At 36.6% G+C, this 23,072-nt stretch overlaps 1 protein-coding gene across 1 annotated transcript in view; it reads right to left on the bottom strand.

Moving 5' to 3' along the window:
* Nucleotides 1-554: 554 nt before the first annotated feature.
* LOC125658263 (myosin-VIIa-like) overlaps nucleotides 555-23,072 on the bottom strand; it is a 61,837-nt gene continuing 39,319 nt past the window's right edge. The window contains exons 32-45 of the mRNA XM_048889471.2: nucleotides 20,619-20,737; nucleotides 18,639-18,799; nucleotides 17,997-18,088; nucleotides 17,260-17,321; nucleotides 16,308-16,460; nucleotides 12,966-13,071; nucleotides 12,432-12,546; nucleotides 11,808-11,894; nucleotides 8,471-8,577; nucleotides 5,438-5,556; nucleotides 4,801-4,867; nucleotides 3,799-3,999; nucleotides 2,716-2,835; nucleotides 555-1,815 (exon numbers count right to left, since the gene is read on the bottom strand). Coding sequence (XP_048745428.2) covers nucleotides 1,732-1,815; nucleotides 2,716-2,835; nucleotides 3,799-3,999; nucleotides 4,801-4,867; nucleotides 5,438-5,556; nucleotides 8,471-8,577; nucleotides 11,808-11,894; nucleotides 12,432-12,546; nucleotides 12,966-13,071; nucleotides 16,308-16,460; nucleotides 17,260-17,321; nucleotides 17,997-18,088; nucleotides 18,639-18,799; nucleotides 20,619-20,737 — 1,593 coding nt within the window. The 3' untranslated portion in view covers nucleotides 555-1,731. The remainder of the gene's footprint in view (nucleotides 1,816-2,715; nucleotides 2,836-3,798; nucleotides 4,000-4,800; nucleotides 4,868-5,437; nucleotides 5,557-8,470; nucleotides 8,578-11,807; nucleotides 11,895-12,431; nucleotides 12,547-12,965; nucleotides 13,072-16,307; nucleotides 16,461-17,259; nucleotides 17,322-17,996; nucleotides 18,089-18,638; nucleotides 18,800-20,618; nucleotides 20,738-23,072) is intronic.

Below are 23,072 nucleotides of genomic sequence, written 5' to 3'. Positions count from 1 at the left end.
AAAGAGTAGGCTCACTGGGGGACGTCAGGGAAACTCAAACACTCACAACCAAAGATATTCAATTGACCGCCGTTAAATGGCTGAAATATTGCCAAAACGGTGCAAAACCGCAATCAATCATGTTCAGAAGTAAAGAAGAATTTTAAAAAAGACATCATTTTTTCTAAAGCTTTTAAGCCCCACTCCTACAATTAAGGATTCAAGAGTGCAGTGACTTTGTTATTCACATCTTTGATTCATTTTTCTATCTCCTGAAAATGCTACACACCACGTTTGGCGATGAAGTTGGAAATGTTCAAAAGTTAACACACGACAGCCGACTGACAACTGATGAGCACAGATAGCACTAGGTAATTTAAATTGTTTCCAGCGATTTACATCCCAAGGCCTAATCGGAACACCATCACCATTTTAAATGGATTTTTTTTTTTTTTTTTTTTTTTTTTTTTTTTTTTTTTTTTTACAAAGGTATTCTATTTGCATGCGGGAATGATCGGGTTGTTACAATTGCCTCAGGCAGACACTCTCAGCTCTAAGTAACTAAAAAGCACAGGTTCATAACAAAAGTATTAGTTTATTCTGTTTTACATATAATTAGAACAATAGACTTTATTTCACTGAAAACATGACATGAAGCTATTTCTTCAGTATAATGCAAAACAATTCAAGTTCCAATTACACAAAATATTTCCATGGTAACATACAGCCATGAGCCCATTAGGGGACTTTTCTAGTGTGAGCCACGTTGTCATCTATCTAAACATAAATACAAACTGTACCCAAACTGTACGGAAAAAGACCTGCAAAAGAAGCAGTAAGAAAGAGGACCTTGAATGGTGATCAACAGACCGACTCCACGAGACATTGTGTAAAATGTCTTACTAGTAATGGAAGCTTGCATATATACTGTTACACCCTGTGTACAAATTGCTATTGCATATTGATCATAATAAATATTTCACAAATCCACATCAGCTATATATATATACATATACTTAAATATATTTAAAGTTAGGCATGACGTTAGCAATGATAATGAAATGGTATTGAAATACATGTATTTACATTTCGAACTGTCTTCTCTTTGAAGTTCCAATGTGTTAGTTTTCCCATATACTACATCTGCATGTCTTACTTGCATGCAAATCGGCAACTTGTCATGACATCAGTGGGTGGGGACTATGGAAATTAGCACGAGAATGCCATGGGTATTTCCATTTCTATAGGTAGTATTTTTGATATGTCAATTTTATATTTTGAAAAAAAAAGTAATTATTTGTGCATATCAGCTTCAGTTACATGTATGCTTAATTATCACATTTTTCATTGTAGTTAATGACCTCAAACACCCAACACACTAGACAGCGATTCCTTAATCAACTGCACAATGGTTTACCATCAAATAAAGCTTGATGTTTTAAAAACTGATAAAATATACATAAATAGCAATATATGTTATGGGCAAATACTACACACATACAGGATAACAGCACATTCAGGAATGTGTCTTACAAAAAAAAAGATTCACGAACAAAAGACTGCATAAGAGAACTGAACGTTGATTTGAAACATAATTACAACAGAAAGAAAAATCATGGATTTTGAACATTAAAAACTCTGAAAAGGTATATATCTTTTTATCATGAATAAAACAATGTATCACAGGTTACACTGGGACATAAGAAATCACTCTGCTGTCCGTATTGCATATCTGTCTTTGGAATTGGAATCTCACTTTTTGACACTCTTTTGTTTGTTCATGCTGGTCAGCATCAAACTTATGTATGAAGTCAGAAGATCATCCATCTTGTAGCCCTGAAACAGGAATGTAACTCTTCACTAACAAAGGATATAACTCTTCACAAACAAAGGAATATAACTCTTCACAAAGGGATATAACTCTTAGAAAACAAAGAAATATAACTTCTGACAATATAACTCTTCACTAACAAAGGGATATAACTCTTATCAAACAAAGGAATATAACTCTTCAGAAACAAGGGAATTAATTCTTCAGATACAAAGGGATATAACTCTTCAGATACAATATGTTTTCAGCAAAGGAAGAAATTCAAAGATCATATGTACTAAGAATGAGGGGGTACAAGGCTACACCATTAGGTATGTTACATAGACATCATATATACTATACAGCAATACTAGCTGTCATTTTGGTGTCAAAATTTTTGTTGCAAAATTATTATTTGCTATTTCAATGACAGAAAAAAGGTTCATAAACTTTTCTTATTAATATTTGCTCTGAATGAAGCAAAATTACATTATTGTCTTCCCATACAAAAATTGATTTCTGTATGGTGCTATATATTCAACAGAACTAAATCTTTATTTTGATAAAATCTTAAATTTGATTTTAATTCTATCAATAACTATAATAAGATTATCATAATAAATTTTAACCATTAAAATAAAATTTTCAGATTTAGATCTACATGTAATAATAAAACAAGTTTAGTCTCTATTGCCTAGTCCACTGCATTATAGACATTGTTTGAAAAGATTACAAATTTTTCCCCTTCATTTTAAACTGGTGTTCATTGCAATACAACTTGACTGAAGACATAATAATCAAGAATAATGGGTATTCATTGCAATCTGATTGACTGACACATAATGATTAAACTGGTGCGCACTGAAATACATATTGAATAAAATATAATAATTCAAAGAGGACTCGGTGTTTGTTGCATCACTTACCAGCGAGGTCTCGCACAGCAGCTTACTTCCACGAACAAGATTGCCAATGGTCATGTGAAAGTAGGTATTCCCACTACTCCAGTTGGAGATTTTGGTGAATGGGTGTGTAGCAAGTATGTCCTAAGAAAGAAATTCAAACAATGAAGCTGGCAAAATTGTATGGCTGGAGAAATTATTTGTAATGAATATATTTCAAGAAGAAACTTCAAATATTGGTTGTGTTGCTCACAAGTGATTCCACAGACGACTACAGTCATCCTGAACACAGCTACATTACTGATACACCTTAATCCTGAACACAGCTACATTACTGATATACCTTAATCCTGAACACAGCTACATTACTGATACACCTTAATCCTGAACACAGCTACATTACTGATACACCTTAATCCTGAACACAGCTACATTACTGATACACCTTAATCCTGAACACAGCTACATTACTGATACACCTTAATCCTGAACACAGCTAAATTACTGATATACCTTAAAGGGAACGTAGGGTATAAAAAAATATTTTCACATTTCAAATACTAAATATTTAGTAATTAAGTCCACTGGTTATTTCCATTTGATTGTAATCTGTTGTGTAGAAATCGGCTATTAAATATAGCTACACATCATCTGCTGGAGGCTGCCATTTTGCAAGATAAAGTTATCGCTCTTTAAGATATTTCCCACAATCCCATCTGTTTATGACGTATACATTACTGATATACCTTAATATTTCAACACAAGTAAACTACTGTTATGTCACACAGTTTTATGGAGGTAAAATATTTGTTGTTAAAGTAGGATGTGGGATATAATATTTGTTGTTGCCCCGGTCCAGCCATCAACATTCTATTCAATTACCAACAATAAAATCACAGTCCAATCAACATTAAAATCAGCTGACCACTTTAGCCCCAGTCCCATCAACATGTTCATTCTTTTTCTCATGCCACAAAAATTTGGACAGACAAAAACCAGTATGATTTTCTCCAGTACATGCCTCTTCTTACAATGGCGGTAATCATACCTTTGTACTTGGGTGGATCAGATTGATGCCGTGTTTGTTTACAATGGCGGTAACCATACCTTTGTACTTGGGTGGATCAGATTGACGCCATGTTTGTTGATTGCTATCAGCAGGATTTCAGGATAATTAGGCTCAGTTGTCTGCTTGACCTCGAAGAAAGCAGACCCAAAGGTTGGCCAATTATAAATAATCTTCAAAAAGTCCACTTTAGCCTCCTCTTGTGACATTCCAGCATTTTTGTTGTAATACCCAATGATGTGCTGAAACAAAGCCACAAATCATGGACATTCACATTATATTTGTATTTTCATCTTTTGTTTTAATGATCAAGGATCGCAATATGTCTAGATTTTGATAGTCTAGGATCTGGTATATGTATACTGACTGTGATAGTCTAGGATCTGGTATATGTATACTGTGATAGTCTAGGATCTGGTATATGTATACTGACTGTGATAGTCTAGGATCTGGTATATGTATACTGACTGCGATAGTCTAGGATCTGGTATATGTATACTGACTGTGATAGTCTAGGATCTGGTATATGTATACTGTGACAGTCTAGGATCTGGTATATGTATACTGTCTGTGATAGTCTAGGATCTGGTATATGTATACTGCCTGTGATAGTCTAGGATCTGGTATATGTATACTGACTGTGATAGTCCAGGATCTGGTATATGTATACTGACTGTGATAGTCTAGGATCTGGTATATGTATACTGACTGCGATAGTCTAGGATCTGGTATATGTATACTGCCTGTGATAGTCTAGGATCTGGTATATGTATACTGCCTGTGATAGTCTAGGATCTGGTATATGTATACTGCCTGTGATAGTCTAGGATCTGGTATATGTATACTGCCTGTGACAGTCTAGGATCTGGTATATGTATACTGACTGTGATAGTCTAGGATCTGGTATATGTATACTGACTGCGATAGTCTAAGATCTGGTATATGTATACTGACTGCGATAGTCTAGGATCTGGTATATGTATACTGACTGTGATAGTCTAGGATCTGGTATATGTATGCTGATTGTGGAGGTATATACTCACTCTCTTCCAATCATCAGGTGAATAAGTCTTTACTAGGTCACTTGGAACAAGCTCACGCAGCATTCGTCTGAAATCATTATGTAAACAAATGTCAATAACATAAATGCCACATTCAATACATATATATTATTACTACAGTAACTTGATCCGAAGAGTCAGATCACATCAAGTTGACAGGTGCGGATCATCAGATCACATGAGATGCAAAATCTATTATATACCCTCTTATGCATTTTAAATCCACATTTATAAGATTCTAAATGTAATCCAAATTATCAAAAATACAGACATACTGTGAAATTATATTTTGTGTACGCAGTTTTGTTTGTGACCCGGTCAATATTTTCCACAAAAACGTTGCGTTGATGCATTGTGACATCATTGTGATGTTTTCAGTTTCAGAGGATACTGATACGGAATCAGAAAACCACAGTGTGGTGATCCGGAAAACCGGATCACATTCTGTGAAATCCACAGTATCAAAAAACGAAAGATTGATGGGTATATAATAAAAATTAAGAATGTTTTAGCATTATAAATTTATGATCCATAAACTGAAAACTATTTTACTAATAACTATTCAAAATAGAATACAAATTTACAGTATGAACAAATAATGATTAATTTGATGACTTACGGAATGTTTCCCAAGCTGGACTTGTTCTCACCACATTTGACGCGATAAATGAGTGCCCCGAGCTGGGCTGCCTCCTCTCTGTTACATTTATGATAGCCACGCAGAAGTTTGGGAAGTTCCTGAATTTAGAAAAAAAATGGTATTCATATATTTCTACAAAATAAAAATAATAAAAAAAATTCTGTTCAGAGAGGCCTGATGCATAAATTACACAAACTACAAGTAATATTGAGAGAATGCATGCTGAATTTCTTGGTGTTATCAATACTTTCACTGGTTTACAAGAGTGTCAATGATCAGTTAACTCTGGAGTCAGATACAGTACCCGCAACGTTATTCTTGACATTCCTATCGTGCTCTATCGTGCGTGTATCCTATCGTATCGTGCGTGTATCCTATCGTATCGTGCGTGTATCCTATCCTATCGTGTATCAGGTTTTCCGTTTTCTATCGTGTTTTGCGTTTATCAGGTCTATCGTGTATCGTGTTTTGCGTGTATCAGGTTTTCCGTTTATCGTGAAAATCGTTTATCGTGTAGCTTCGGAAACTATCGGGATCGTATATAAAATCTAATGAAAAAGTACGATACTTTCCGAAACCTTTATTCGTTTTGTTAAAGAAGCTATTTTTAGGAATCGAGGAAAGACGGTATATTTGAAGGAGAACATAAAGTTGTCGATTTTAAGGCAGAAGAAGAGCTATTTGTCTGTCCAGAGAGAGAGTGAAAATTTATCACAATTTAATTCTAAGTAGTCTGGAAAGTAGGACAGTAAACCGAGCACAGTAAATCTGAAAGCTCCTTCTGAAGTTCATAAACATTTGTTTGTCTAGAAACAGTTATTTGTAATTAACACTAACAGAAAAATAGGGAGTTCCGATTTGAAAGGAAAAATCAGTAAATTACATTGTTTATCACATACATGTATATTTTAATAATGGTTCTTTTTCTTCCGAATTTTTTTCCACGAGTATGCTACTTATATAGCAACTGCTGAACTTGTGCGCGTCCTTATATCTGATTTTGTGTATCACCCGTGTTTTGACAGCTAACATTCTCAGGGACATTGTATTTCACACATTTAGAAGATTAAGTTTTAAAAGGGTGTAAGGGTGTTGCATCCCCCAAAATTCTGCTCAACTGGGCACGATTCCGCTGTCATCGTTGTTTTTTTTTAAATACCTTGTACATGTACACATGTACCAATACTCGTACGTGTAGATACTGGAAATTTATGTTGGTTTTGATGATTATTTGATTTTTTTTTTTTACACACTAAGCGTTTCAAAATTGCGAATTTAAAACAAGCCGGGTTTTGTTTATGTTTTTTAAACAGTATATTTATGTTTTGTTAACAAAATATCAATTCAAATAATATGTTCCAATTACTTATGACTATCAATTATCAATCATAGTGTAAAAATATCTAACAGGGGTAGTGCGGTTGATTTTTTTTAAAGCGGTCGTTATGAAAATAACTTGAGATGTTGAATGAGCCGTGAACTTAGAGCTTGATGCAAAATAACCCCCTCCTCGCTACACGCACAATATTACTTGGTTTTATATCATACTCAAGGTAATATACATTAGCATAAGAGAGCTACTGAAGCATGATATCACTACATTATATTACATTTAGTTAATTCCCTGTATAATCTATATATTAAACATTAGGTGACAATATAAGTTTTAGAATCATTGGCTGATAAAATTCATATAGATATCAAATAATGAATTCAATGCCGTATATATTTTATTTTATTTTTTTAATTTTAGCTGTGATGGCATTAAAAAACAAAACAAAAAAAACGTACGACCGTGGATTAAAGAAATTATATGGTACAAAACCGATCAATGTTTTAAACAAATGTTACCGCGACGGGGACAGGTAGCTGATAGTCATCCCGCGATGAGAACGCGGTTTTCCTGAGTTACCTATAGATTACCGCGTTAGATTTTTCCCCATCGCGAGAACGCGGGAAACAAGAAATCCGCTTTGTCCGTAATGTAGGTATATAATGAACATTGAAATCCTTCAATATTATTATCAACATAATGTAAACATAATGTAATTATGTTGTAGGTATCAAAATTTCGTTCCGTCTAAACCGTTTCTAAATTTACAACATTTCTATCAGGTTTTCCGTTTATCGTGAAGATCGTTTATCATGTTTTGCGTTTATCAGGTCTATCGTGAAGATCGTTTATCATGTTTTGCGTTTATCAGGTTTATCGTGTATCCTACCGTATCGTGTGTGTATCCTATCGTATCGTGCGTGTATCCTATCGTATCGTGCGTGTATCCTATCCTATCGTGTGTGTATCGTGTTCTATCGTTTATCATGTCAAGAATAACGTTGCGGGTACTGTACATCAGCTCTATCAGCTAGAGCGCGAGCAAGGCTCTCCCAAAACCCCATGTTCCAGTTCTCTCCCGAAACCCCATGTTCCAGTTCTCTCCCGAAACCCCATGTTCCAGTTCTCTCCCGAAACCCCATGTTCCAGTTCTCTCCCGAAACCCCATGTTCCAGTTCTCTCCCGAAACCCCATGTTTCAGTTCTCTCCCGAAACCCCATGTTCCAGTTCTCTCCCGAAACCCCATGTTCCAGTTCTCTCCCAAAACCCCATGTTCCAGTTCTCTCCCAAAACCCCATGTTCCAGTTCTGACTTTGACTTCATATTTCACCACCTTTCAAGTGTGGCTCGATTGTTAAAATGTCCACTACAACTTCCTTCACAATATGTTAATGAATAATTAACATCGTACTGTCTAGAGTGCTAATTTGATATCACAGGGTGGATTCAGGCATAGCATAGATCGACATGTATGTACACAAATGTAACTTGCTTTTACCATTTGATCACCAGCTTTGACCAGCTCTATTTGATTATACACACCTGGTGATAATGAAATATTTGATCGGTTCTATTCGATTATACACACTGGTGATAAAGAAATATTTCATCAGTTCTATTCGATTATACACACCTGGTGATAAAGAAATATTTGATCGGTTCTATTTGATTATACACACCTGGTGATAATGAAATATTTGATCAGCGTGCGAGTCCTTCCCTGGGACTGTGTTTGTCCATAGTTTCTTCATATAAAACACTTGGTAAGTGAAGGATGGCACACTTCCTGTGATAACAGAAATTTATATCAATTCAAAGCAATCTACAATGGAATAATCAATTATGGAAATCAATTTAACAGATCTTTCATCGAACACATTCTGTATTACAAATTCTATTTGAAATTGGGTGTAAAAATTCAGTACTCCACTCTAATGCCTAAAACCATGCTTCTGAAGACTATTTGACTTCATGTATGAAGACATTCAAAATGAGAACTAGTTCAAGAGATTTAAAAACTTGTATGATTGAAAAAGAGAGTGAGTGTGACTAACACAAATAGAGTGAATGTGACTGACACAGAGAGAGTGAGTGTGACTGACACAGAGAGACTGAGTGTGACTGACACAGATAGACTGAGTGTGACTGACACAAAGAGAGTGAGTGTGACTGACACAAAGAGAGTGTGACTGACACAGATAGACTGAGTGTGACTGACACAAAGAGAGTGAGTGTGACTGACACAAAGAGAGTGAGTGTGATTGACACAAAGAGTGAGTGTGACTGACACAGAGAGAGACTGAGTGTGACTGACACAAAGAGACTGAGTGTGACTGATACAAAGAGAGTGATTGTGACTGACACAGATAGACTGAGTGTGACTGACACAGAGAGAGTGAGTGTGACTGACACAGAGAGAGTGAGTGTGACTGACACAGAGAGAGTGAGTGTGACTGACACAGAGAGACTGAGTGTGACTGACACAGAGAGAGTGAGTGTGACTGACACAGAGAGAGTGAGTGTGACTGACACAAAGAGACTGAGTGTGACTGACACAGATAGACTGAGTGTGACTGACACAAAGAGAGTGAGTGTGACTGACACAAAGAGAGTGAGTGTGATTGACACAAAGAGTGAGTGTGACTGACACAGAGAGAGACTGAGTGTGACTGACACAAAGAGACTGAGTGTGACTGACACACAGAGAGACTGAGTGTGACTGACACAGAGAGAGTGAGTGTGACTGACACACAGAGAGTGAGTGTGACTGACACACAGAAAGTGAGTGTGACTGACACAGAGAGAGTGAGTGTGACTGACACACAGAGAGAGTGAGTGTGACTGACACACAGAGAGAGTGAGTGTGACTGACACACAGAGAGTGAGTGTGACTGACACACAGAGAGTGAGTGTGACTGACACACAGAGAGAGTGAGTGTGACTGACACACAGAGAGAGTGAGTGTGACTGACACAGAGAGAGTGAGTGTGACTGACACACAGAGAGACTGAGTGTGACTGACACACAGAGAGTGAGTGTGACTGACACAGAGAGAGTGAGTGTGACTGACACAGAGAGAGTGAGTGTGACTGACACAGAGAGAGTGAGTGTGACTGACACAGAGAGAGTAAGTGTGACTGACACAGATAGACTGAGTGTGACTGACACAAAGAGAGTGAGTGTGACTGACACAAAGAGAGTGAGTGTGATTGACACAAAGAGAGTGAATGTGACTGACACACAGAGAGTGAGTATGACTGACACAGAGAGAGTGAGTGTGACTGACACACAGAGAGACTGAGTGTGACTGACACAGAGAGAGTGAGTGTGACTGACACAGAGAGACTGAGTGTGCCTGACACAGATAGACTGAGTGTGACTGACACACACAGAGAGTGATTGTGACTGACACAGAGAGAGTGAGTGTGACTGACACATAGAGAGTGAGTGTGACTGACACAAAGAGTGATTGTGACTGACACAGAGAGAGTGAGTGTGACTGACACAGAGAGAGTGAGTGTGACTGACACACAGAGAGTAAGTGTGACTGACACAGATAGACTGAGTGTGACTGACACAAAGAGAGTGAGTGTGATTGACACAAAGAGAGTGAATGTGACTGACACAGAGAGAGTGAGTGTGACTGACACAAAGAGAGTGAGTGTGACTGACACACAGAGAGAGTGAGTGTGACTGACACAGAGAGACTGAGTGTGACTGACACACAGAGAGAGTGAGTGTGACTGACACAGAGAGAGTGAGTGTGACTGACACACAGAGAGTGAGTGTGACTGACACAGAGAGAGTGAGTGTGACTGACACAGAGAGAGTGAGTGTGACTGACACAGAGAGACTGAGTGTGACTGACACACAGAGAGAGTGAGTGTGACTGACACAGAGAGACTGAGTGTGACTGACACAGAGAGAGTGAGTGTGACTGACACACAGAGAGAGTGAGTGTGACTGACACAGAGAGAGTGAGTGTGACTGACACAGAGAGAGTGAGTGTGACTGACACACAGAGAGAGTGAGTGTGACTGACACAGAGAGAGTGAGTGTGACTGACAGAGAGACTGAGTGTGACTGACACAGAGAGAGTGATTGTGACTGACACACACAGAGAGTGATTGTGACTGACACAGAGAGAGTGAGTGTGACTGACACACAGAGAGTGATTGTGACTGACACAGAGAGAGTGAGTGTGACTAACACAAAGAGTGAGTGTGACTGACACAGAGAGACTGAGTGTGACTGACACAGAGAGTGATTGTGACTGACACTGAGAGAGTGAGTGTGACTGACACAGAGAGTGATTGTGACTGACACAGAGAGAGTGAGTGTGACTGACACAAAGAGTGAATGTGACTGACACAGAGAGAGACTGAGTGTGACTGACACAGAGAGAGACTGAGTGTGACTGACACAGAGAGTGATTGTGACTGACACAGAGAGAGTGAGTGTGACTGACACAAAGAGTGAGTGTGACTGACACAAAGAGAGTGAGTGTGACTGACACACAGAGAGTAAGTGTGACTGACACACAGAGAGTGAGTGTGACTGACACACAGAGACTGAGTGTGACTGACACAAAGAGAGTGAGTGTGACTGACACAGAGAGAGTGAGTGTGACTGACACACAGAGAGACTGAGTGTGACTGACACAGAGAGAGAGTGAGTGTGACTGACACACAGAGAGTGAGTGTGACTGACACAAAGAGAGTGAGTGTGACTGACACAAAAAGAGAATGAGTCTGACTGACACAAAGAGACTGATGTCTACTATGACAGACACAGATTTCTGTCAGTATGAAGGTGTCCCTCATAAATGTTTGTGGACAATATGCCTATGGTAGTACCCACTATCCTGTACCCACAGTTTGTACTCAAAGATAAAGTTTATCTTCATTGAAAACCTTGAAACTTTGGGTGAATGGACAGATGCTGCAAATCAACTTACAGAAAAAAGTTTAAAATTTTTATGAAAATAAGCTACGTTATATAAGAAATTGTACATACCATCACGTGTTGGTCTGGCTTTCCTGATCCAGTCAGTCAAATGCCTGACAAAGTCAAAGAAAAAATCTCCCTCCGGCACACTTATCACTGCAAAGGAAAAATAATATACATCTGATGTAAATCTGAATCTCTGGTGCAAAGAAGAAATGCCATTAGATGGGAATCTATTTAAGGAGCGTCTTTCAGCTTAAGAAAGTATGATATGATATACATCAGGCCTCTTTACATAGGCATTTTAAATGGAGCACATCAGAGCTCAATGAAATATATATACTTGTGGAAAGAGGCTCAAGGCATCTCACATACTCTCAAAAACTGAGAGATATTTCTTATGTCAACATTTTAAATCAGAGTTGTATTTTCAAATGTTGAAGATATGTCATATACAGTGAACAGCTTATAAACCTTTAGTTTAAGTTAGTAAGAATGTTACAGGAAAAATGGAGTGAATGTCAATATATCTACATGTACATGTACAGACACACTCTGTGAATGTCAATAATATATCTTATGTACAGACACACTCCGTGAATGTCAATAATATATCTACATGTACAGGCACACTCTGTGAATGTCAATATATCTACATGTACAGACACACTCTGAATGTCATGTAAAGTGTACCTTTGTCTGCAATCTTTACAAAGAGACTAAAGCCCTCAGAAGATTTCAGCAATAGTTTATTGGCAATGTTAAGGCAAAAGTCCTTGGCTCTTGTGCTAGACTCAACTTCAAATGCCTGCAAAACATTACACATGTAGTCAGTTAAAATTCTAAAAAATTAATGTCTCAAATACTAGCTGGTTGAATAGAAATTGTGTCTTGAGTAGGTTTACATATTGATAAACCCTAAACATATTTACTTAATGATTAACCCTGAAGATGTGTACTTATTGATTAACCCTGAACATATGTAATTAATGATTAACCCTGAAGATGTGTACTTAATGATTAACCCTGAACATGTGTAACTTATTGATTAACCCTGAACATGTATACTTATTGATTAACCCTGAACATGTGTACTTATTGATTAACCCTGAACATGTGTACTTAATGATTAACCCTGAACATGTGTACTTAATGATTAACCCTGAACATGTGTACTTATTGATTAACCCTGAACATGTGTACTTATTGATTAACCCTGAGCAATACCTCATCTGTGTCATCAGGAAAGTAGACCTTATGGAGAATTTGTGTCGTCTTGTGCTGTATGGCTTCCACCTCCACCTGATGAGGAGGGTATTTTCTGGTTCCATTTCTGAAAATAAAGTACTGTAAGTATATCACATGCTTATTTCAACGGGACTCAAGTTTTAGCATATGTATGATGTGTCCAATTTATTCATCATCATGCATAAAACAAGCATTCCAAGAGTATTGCATGGCAATACATTAGTCCACTACCGGTTGCAAAAATTACTGTACCACAACAATATTCAAAGTTCATTATGTAGGTTATGGTAAAAGGGAAAATTGGGGACCCATGATAGGAATGGTTGGAAATCAACTACTATTCGAGTAGAGACTAGACCAGGAAAAAAGACAAATTTATAATTAGGTTTAGATCTTTAACCAAGTCAATAAACTGTGACATGTAGGTGATCATGAATAATTCAGCTACATTGTTGTATTACTATGCTAGGAGTTTTAATGAGTGTAGTACTCTTATCTACAGAGATAAGAAACTTGGATGTAAACTAACAATTCATGCTATTTTTCTAAGTCCAAGGGCCATAACTTAATGGAAAATCAACGGAAGGAGATGAAATTCGAACTTGATCTGTAACTTGTTATGGCAAAGCAATGTACCAAATATCAAATGAATATCTGCAAGCACAACCAAAAAAGTCTGGAAAACTGATAATTCATGCTATTTTTCTAAGTCCAAGGGCTATAACTAAGTGAAAAATCAACAGGCCGGGACCAAATTCAAACTTGATCTGTAACTTGTTATGGCAACGCAATGTACCAAATATCAAATGAATATCTGCAAGCACAACCAAAAAATTCTGGAAAACTGATTATTCATGCTATTTTTCTAAGTCCAAGGGTCATAACTAAGTGAAAAATCAATGGACCAAGACGAAATTCGAACTTGATCTGTAACTTGTTAGGGCTATTCCAGAAATAAATACATGGGGGGGGGGGGGGGGGGGGTCGGGAGGCACCTTTTGTATATACCAAGCACCCATTAAAAAAAATAAAAAATTACCCCATGACCCATCAAATTAATAAACTCATTTTACAATGACCCATCTAATAAAAAAAAAAACTAACCAGACCCACCACAAAAATATTTTTAAAAATGAAAACGGTACAAATCTCGCGAGGTTTTCGGGACAAACATTCTAGTCAATGACGCGGTAATGCCTGTGCGACATTGTATCACAGTAGTTCTGAAGAAACGATGTCACATCAACAATCAAAGGCATCTATGGCGGGAATGTTGGAAAGATTGGGAGTCCAAACGATGCTATTATCATGAAATGGGTATGGATATGTTTTTCCACGAATAGTTCGTCTTCTAATGCCAGTAATGGAGCCCGCGCCCGGAGGCCTCTATATCACCATCACACCGACTGATAAATATATTGCATCGGTACCCTCATATAAATCAACTAAGGTTTGCCTATTTTTATTAGAAAACGGAGTACCTATTGGTTTCAAAATATTCCCAAAATCGATGCACTGTAAACTGTAATAATCTACAGAACAGAGTTCGCCGCCATCACGTCCAAAGGGACCCTACTAAACGCGCCTCTAATTTGAAGAGTGCCATAATGGGAAGTTATGCGCTGCAAAGAGCGACAACTCGAATAGTTCTATGTTACTTCCGATTTCCGATTTCGAAAGCAGCATTTCGAAAGCACGTTTTCAATTTTCCCTCCGACGTTTTGTAACCAACACGACAAGAGCGACAATAAAAATATTCTGAAAACTCAACACCCACGTGGCACAAAATAAAACAATATAAACTACCCACTACCCATAATAAATATTTTTTTAACAGTCCAACCACGGACCAATTAAAATATGAAAAAATACGACCACCCACACAAAAAAATATCGTTTGCCGCCCGACCCCCCCCCATTTGATCATTTCTGGAACAGCCCTTATGGCAAAGCAACATACCAAATATAAAATAAATATCTTCAAGAACAGAGAAAAAAGTGCGGACAACTGGACTGACGGACGGACAGAGCGCAAACCTAAAGTCCCCTTTGATTTCGTCGGTAGGGGACTTATAATGCTAAGTCATGATTACGCCAATTTGAAACAGTGCACCAGCTCCCTATCAAACATTACGCTAAAATAAGTAGAAGAACATACAGTATTTTGACAATAATTATTCTAGTTTATACTAGACTATATTGTTTGTATCAAATTCAATACACCATTTTGATTTTGATGTAGCTTTTGCAAATTCAGTGGTAGGTGTTGCTTAGAGCAAGTCATAACAATGATCAAAATTGTCACTTGGTTTTCCTGACTGATTTGTCTTCAATGTAAACAAGTTGTTCTACTTGATCAATTTTGATTAGATACAAATTTTATGATAAACAAGTGAGAAGACAAAACCTAAACAGGGGTGGGGGGTGGGGGGGGGGGGGGCAGTTCATGTAATCAATGAAAAGTAAAAATAAGAGTGATCAATCTCATAAAACCCAAGAAGAATACAGAACTAAAAGAGGTGGGATCAGGTGCCTTAAGGAGGAGTATACATCCCCTGTTGACCAGTCACCCTCTATCTTGATCAAGTAAATGGAGTAATCTGTAGTCAAAATTAGTATGTAAAGACCAGCCTAACAATTGGTATGAAACATGCCAGACAGAGCATTCGACCAATGACAGATTATATTTGTAAATAAAACCATCACAACGACCAACTGACCTTGTGAATTTCAATTTCAAAAACACTATTTCTCCAAAGAAAAAGAGAGTTCACAGAAATGACCTGTAATTGAGCTCATTCTTAAACTTCAAATGAGGTACATGTGACAATCATTTTTATTATAATTTCATGTAAAATACTTAAATCTGATTGGCCAAAAAAAAACAGTTGAAAAAATATAATATTTCCCTGAGAATAGAAAGCATGCACTCCAGGGGGTATCATTAGTTGAGAACCGGTGATAATATAAAAATTATCACGTGTCAAACTTATGCACGTATGGTTTGCCGTAGATTGTTAGATGATGTAGTTTGTAATAAACCCTAACTACCTGCATTGATATACAAAACACTGCATGATAGCAATTGATCAAATGTCAACAGACGTAAGTTTTTTTTGTTTTGTTGATTATATAACATTCAGTATAATAAAACAAATGTTGCATTGCATGTTGTTCAGGGTAACATTGATTGGTCAGTTTTATTTTCATTGTTAGTGGATAAATCAATTTTTGAACTTTGATTCTGGCTTTGAATACAGATAAGTTTCTATGATAGCATTTAACATTGCCATGTTGAATGAACTAATTTCTGTGACAAACCTGACAGTTTTCTGCAGCCTGTTTACGCAGTCAGTGGATATCTGGTTCCTTTTGGATCTTAAAAACTGCATGACTTCTTTCAGCAGATTTGTGCTGGGCGTAAAACACCCTGTAGCTAGCCACATCAGTTCCCAGCCACGCCTCTCACTTGTTCTGGAAAACAACAATGCATAAATCATCAACATGAGGCTTTGTGTGTGACACACAGAGATACCATCAATATGAGGCTTTATGTGTGATACACAGAAATCATCAACATGAGGCTTTGTGTGATACACAGAGAAATCATCAACATGAGGCTTTGTGTTATACACAGAGAAATCATCAACATGAGGTTTTGTGTGTGATACACAGAGAAATCATCAACATGAGGCTTTATGTGTGATACACAGAGAAATCATCAACATGAGGCTCTGTGTGATACACAGAGAAATCATCAACATGAGGTTTTGTGTGTGATACACAGAGAAATCATCAACATGAGGCGTTATGTGTGATACACAGAGAAATCATCAACATGAGGCTCTGTGTGATACACAGAGAAATCATCAACATGAGGTTTTGTGTGTGATACACAGAGAAATCATCAACATGAGGCATTATGTGATACACAGGGAGGGGAACACAGAAGACTCTAAATAAATGCTTTTATGAAAGACCCACAATTCTCATTTGATGTAGATGGCACTTCACTTGAGGTAGATTACATGTATACTTCTACATAAATTCTCTAATCTGAACTGCTTGTAAATAGTCCATTTCAGAAACAGACAAAAACAATATGCCCTCCTATCTTCGATCTCGGGGGCATAAAAACCCACCACATCTGCAATACTTGTATACGACAAAATTCAAAATTTTGGAGCCAATTTAATATGCTGGTCAGCAAAACAGACAGCACAAAAAATGAGATTTGTAAGAAACTGTGTCTCACTAATTTCTGTTAACTTACTCATTCCTGTTGTCAGTGAGCTGCTTGATGATCTGGCAATATATCTCATCTCGCAGAATCTCCTGAAAAGACATTTATCACATAACATTATGAAAAGTACAAAACTTCACAGCAAAATGAAAAGACATTTATCACATAACATCATGAAAAGTACAAAACTTCACAGCAAAATGAAACGAGAAGACAATGAACCTCGACAATCATCTTGCTCCTTCAGACTGAAATGTGATGCCAATTTTAACCGAACACCAGAACACCACATATCACATGACTCTTAAATAATATTCTGAAATAATGTAATTGGTTTGTTGCGGTAACAAGTTCTTCCTATTCTCCAAATTTTGAAACTCAATGGACCTGTACTCATTGTCAAATGCTTCCAAGTCCATCTCCAAGTATCAATATATGACAGTGTTTGCAGAGGTATTTTGACAAATTGTATCCTTGTTGTTGTTTGAAAAAAAAAAAAATTAATAATAAGCATTGTGAGAGTATTGTATAAGCAATACATGTCCCCTACCAATGCAACTATTAATTGATGGATGTAATATTCATGAGAATGTACATTTAATGTTGTTTGACCTTGAACTGTGACCTAAAGCATTGGTACCAAGTCATCATGTTATCACCAGTATCGAATTAGTTTGATGTTTCATTGTTCAAACAGTCAACAAACAGACAATGGAGGAATTCTGATCAGAAAAGCTAAATGCTTACATGAGCTACAGAAAACTTACAGTTCTTAGAGGTGGCTCAAATATTTGGTCTGTCAGTTCATTTGCAGTCCTTCCTCTCCGAGAGGGGTGATCTCCCATATATTTCAGTATGGGTATTGTGGATTAAGGAAAGTAAAAAATCAGCAGCCTCCACGAAAGGCTTCAATTGGTGTCTTAGAAAAACAATGGTTTGTAAACCTGACATGTTTATGAACTGAGCCAATATGCAGTATTTCATATTGTAATACACTAGTGGAAAAAAGAAACTGTGCAGTAGAAAATTTAGTATAATTTTTCTATAAATATTGTTTATATTTATAAAATCTAAACAATCGATAAAGGTGATTTTTTTTTAACAATATCAGATAGTACCCGACTCAGATTACAAAAATTAATTTATAAAGGTTTTGACAGGATAAAAAAATGTACTGTCCCATTTTCTTTGCTTTAATTTACGCCATCTGTATATTAACCGAGAGTTATGACAAGGCCGTAAAAATTCTCATAATACACAGTTTATCTGATCCAGATCCATTTCTATTACATGTATAAAAAAAAAAAAAAAAAAATGTTGCCTTCTGTTTTAATATTTTAAATAGTTAGAAAACTTCAGAGTAATTTGCTGATAAAACTTTAACAAAACACATTTATCATAAAGGATATCCATGAAAGCCAGGCATGCCTCTTGACTTAGTTCCTCGCGACCCATCAGTTTTTTCAGCAATGGCTGTCTCAGGGGTTCTTTTGAATATCGCCACAACTCATCAGGTTTTCGTCTCCTTGCTGTTGACAAAGTCTTGCTCAGGGTTCGTTTTGGAGGAGGTCTGAAGTGTAATGAATTAATAATTCCCATAAATATTTTGCGAAATGTTACATCCCTTTACACAAGCAATTCGGATGACTTTGACATCACAATATTTACAACTAGAGATCGTTTTTGTGAAAAACAAATGTCTCCCCAGTTCCCCAAATTGGAAGTGCTCCAAATGAAACCTCCTCAACTTAATGTACTGCATGGTATGGAGGAAAAAGCATGAGCAGGAACATAGACATTATGAACTCCCATAAGCCACATAGGAGAAGTGTTCACAAACTACTTTACACCCTCCACCCCTCTTAGATCCACTATAACTTTAAGGACAACAATTGGATCCTCCTGTCCCGACAATATGCACATCTGCAAATGGCATTGAAGTATTGCAAAAAATTTCAAATCTATCAGATTAGCCATATAGGAGAAGTGTTCACAAACTATTTTACATCCTCCACCCCTCTTTGATCCACTATAACTTTTAGGAAAATAATTGAATCCTCCTGTCCCTACAATATGAACATCTGCAAATGGCAATGAAGCATTGTACAAAGTTTCAAGTCTATCCGATAACCCATATAGGAGGAGAAGCGTTCACAAGATTTTGTGAGACAGACAGATGGAGGGACGTAAAGTACAAAAACAATATGTCTCCCACTGAAAGAGGAGAGACATAATAAGAGATTCAATATTGAGGAGACAGTGAGGATCTTTATGAGGTTGAATATTGAGGTGACAGTGAGGATCTTTATGAGGTTAAATATTGAGGAGACAGTGAGGATCTTTATGAGGTTGAATATTGAGGTGACAGTGAGGATCTTTATGTGGTTGAATATTGAGGAGACAGTGAGGATCTTTATGAGGTTGAATATTGAGGAGACAGTGAGGATCTTCATAAGGTTGAATATTGAGGAGACAGTGAGGATCTTCATAAGGTTGAATATTGAGGTGACAGTGAGGATCTTCATGAGGTTGAATATTGAGGAGACAGTGAGGATCTTTATGAGGTTAAATATTGAGGTGACAGTGAGGATCTTTATGAGGTTAAATATTGAGGAGACAGTGAGGATCTTTATGAGGTTGAATATTGAGGTGACAGTGAGGATCTTTATGTGGTTGAATATTGAGGAGACAGTGAGGATCTTCATGAGGTTGAATATTGAGGAGACAGTGAGGATCTTCATAAGGTTGAATAATGAGGAGACAGTGAGGATCTTTATGAGGTTGAATATTGAGGTGACATTGGGGATCTTTATGAGGTTAAATATTGAGGTGACAGTGAGGATCTTTGTGAGGTTGAATATTGAGGAGACAGTGAGGATCTTTATGAGGTTAAATATTGAGGAGACAGTGAGGATCTTTATGAGGTTGAATATTGAGGTGACAGTGAGGATCTTCATAAGGTTGAATATTGAGGAGACAGTGAGGATCTTTATGAGGTTGAATATTGAGGTGACAGTAAGGATCTTTATGAGGTTAAATATTGAGGAGACAGTGATGATCTTTATGAGGATGAATATTGAGGTGACAGTGAGGATCTTTACGAGGTTGAATATTGAGGAGACTGAATATCTTTACGAGGTTGAATATTGAGGTGACAGTATCTTTATGTGGTTGAATATTGAGGTGACAGTGGGGATCTTTATGAGGATGAATATTGAGGTGACAGTGAGGTTCTTTATGAGGTTGAATATTGAGGAGACAGTGAGTATCTTTACGAGGTTGAATGTTGAGGTGACAGAAAAGATCTCCATAAAGAAACAGTGAGAATCTTACGTGTTTTCTTTAACAGAACTAATTTAACGTGTTTTCTTTAAAAGAACTAATTTAACCTAAAATGATCCATGGAATATTCTTCTAGGGTGTAAGCTTTCTCTCCTGGAGTAATGTCCACTACTGTCTCATGGTGTGTGGATGTCAAAGTCTGGTCAGTGGACTGGACAAACAAATTCTACAAAACATCAAAGGCACCAACTTATGTACAGGATATTCACACAAAATTATGTACAGGACATTCACATAAACTTATGTACAGGACCCATGATCAGAGACACTCACACAAACTTATGTACAGGATATTCACAAACTTATGTACAGGATATTCACACAAACTTATGTACAGGACATTCACACAAACTTATGTACAGGACATTCACACAAACTTATGTACAGGATATTCACACAAACTTATGTACAGGACACTCACACAAACTTATGTACAGGATATTCACACAAACTTATGTACAGGATATTCACACAAACTTATGTACAGGACATTCACACAAACTTATGTACAGGACACTCACACAAACTTATGTACAGGACACTCACACAAACTTATGTACAGGATATTCACACAAACTTATGTACTGGACATTCACACAAACTTATGTACAGGACCCATGATCAGAGACACTCACACAAACTTATGTACAGGATATTCACAAACTTATGTACAGGATATTCACACAAACTTATGTACAGGACATTCACACAAACTTATGTACAGGATATTCACACAAACTTATGTACAGGATATTCACACAAACTTATGTACAGGACACTCACACAAACTTATGTACAGGATATTCACACAAACTTATGTACAGGATATTCACACAAACTTATGTACAGGACATTCACACAAACTTATGTACAGGACACTCACACAAACTTATGTACAGGACACTCACACAAACTTATGTACAGGATATTCACACAAACTTATGTACTGGACATTCACACAAACTTATGTACAGGACCCATGATCAGAGACACTCACACAAACTTATGTACAGGACATTCACACAAACTTATGTACAGGACATTCACACAAACTTATGTACAGGATATTCACACAAACTTATGTACAGGACATTCACACAAACTTATGTACAGGACACTCACACAAACTTATGTACAGGACTTTTGATCAGATACATTCTTACTGAATCAATCACTTTGATTCATTTATCTTCAACAATTTCAGAAATTTATGTTTATACATTGAATGTCATAATAATGAATTAGCGCAATTAAAGCTGCATTTTATAATAATGAATTAGTGCAATTAAAGCTGCATTTTAACTTTCCCAAAATATTGATAGATTGGCATATAACCAGAAATGTAAATATGCACCTGTCTATTGAAGGTGCCATTCTTTGAAGGACCGTAAGTTTTTTGTTTTTATCAAAATCATTTGCAATTTGTATTGTGAGCATATATAAGACTCTTAATATGGGTAGACATGAAATATTAGGTAATTCCAACTAAGGGATGTAAAATGCGGTGAAACCCGAAGCTTAAATTTATTGCTTCTTTGCAACCTCAAGGGTAAAATTAACTAATATTTCATGTGTAGGAAATATTAGGTAATTCCATCCTCGGGGTTGCAAAGAAGCTGCATGGCTACTCATAAGAGAATATTTTTCTCTCATATTTCTAATTATTTTTGTTTTCCATGTGGCCAGCGATGCTATATTGAGAATTTTCAAATTGATTGATTTTTCGCTATACATGTACATAAAAAATGATCCCAGAAACAAATTCTATGACTTTAATTTTGGCAACTATGTTGCAGGCTATAAAATCAACCAAGTAGTGATTGAGTGAATAGTATTAGAGTTATTCCTCTTTAGATAAAACCTAGAGATCCCAACACCAGTTTAATATTTACATGCCTGCACACACACACAAAATAGTACTTGTAATTTTGCTGTTTTATTTATTATATATTTAAACAATTAGTTACAAACCTTAATATCAATAGTTTTAACTACAGGACATGTATAGAAAACTGACACGTAATGAAAATGAGACTATAGGCCTAACTCAATATTGGGATGACACTTTATGTCATCTAGTCTACATATGGGGAAAGTCTTTCAGTGCAAAATCATTCTATCAATTAGGCCTAATCAAAACTGCATGTTTTCTTTGAAAGGAGAATTGATACTGATCATTGTGCTGAAGTCAACATGTGCATGTATGCACGTCGACGTGCCTTGTTTTTGGACCTCATATTTTAGACTTCTTATTTCCTCATTTTTCATTAAAATCTTTCAATTGAAATTTACTTTATATTTATAATATATATAATCAAGACTTGTAACATATTGGCATGGTCAAATTACTCAAGGCTTAGCACGGCCATGCACATACACAGAATTTTTAAATGGAAGATACTTATACTTCTATTACAGATTTCTATTCATTTCATTTCAATGAATTATATATTTACTGAGATGCTTGATGGATTGCAATGGTGAAAATTACGAGTGCATGC

This window comes from Ostrea edulis, chromosome 9 (assembly GCF_947568905.1).
Source record: "Ostrea edulis chromosome 9, xbOstEdul1.1, whole genome shotgun sequence".
Lineage (NCBI taxonomy): Eukaryota > Metazoa > Mollusca > Bivalvia > Ostreida > Ostreidae > Ostrea > Ostrea edulis.
Note: the sequence above shows the minus strand (reverse complement) of the source record. Positions and strands in the feature narration are given on the sequence as shown.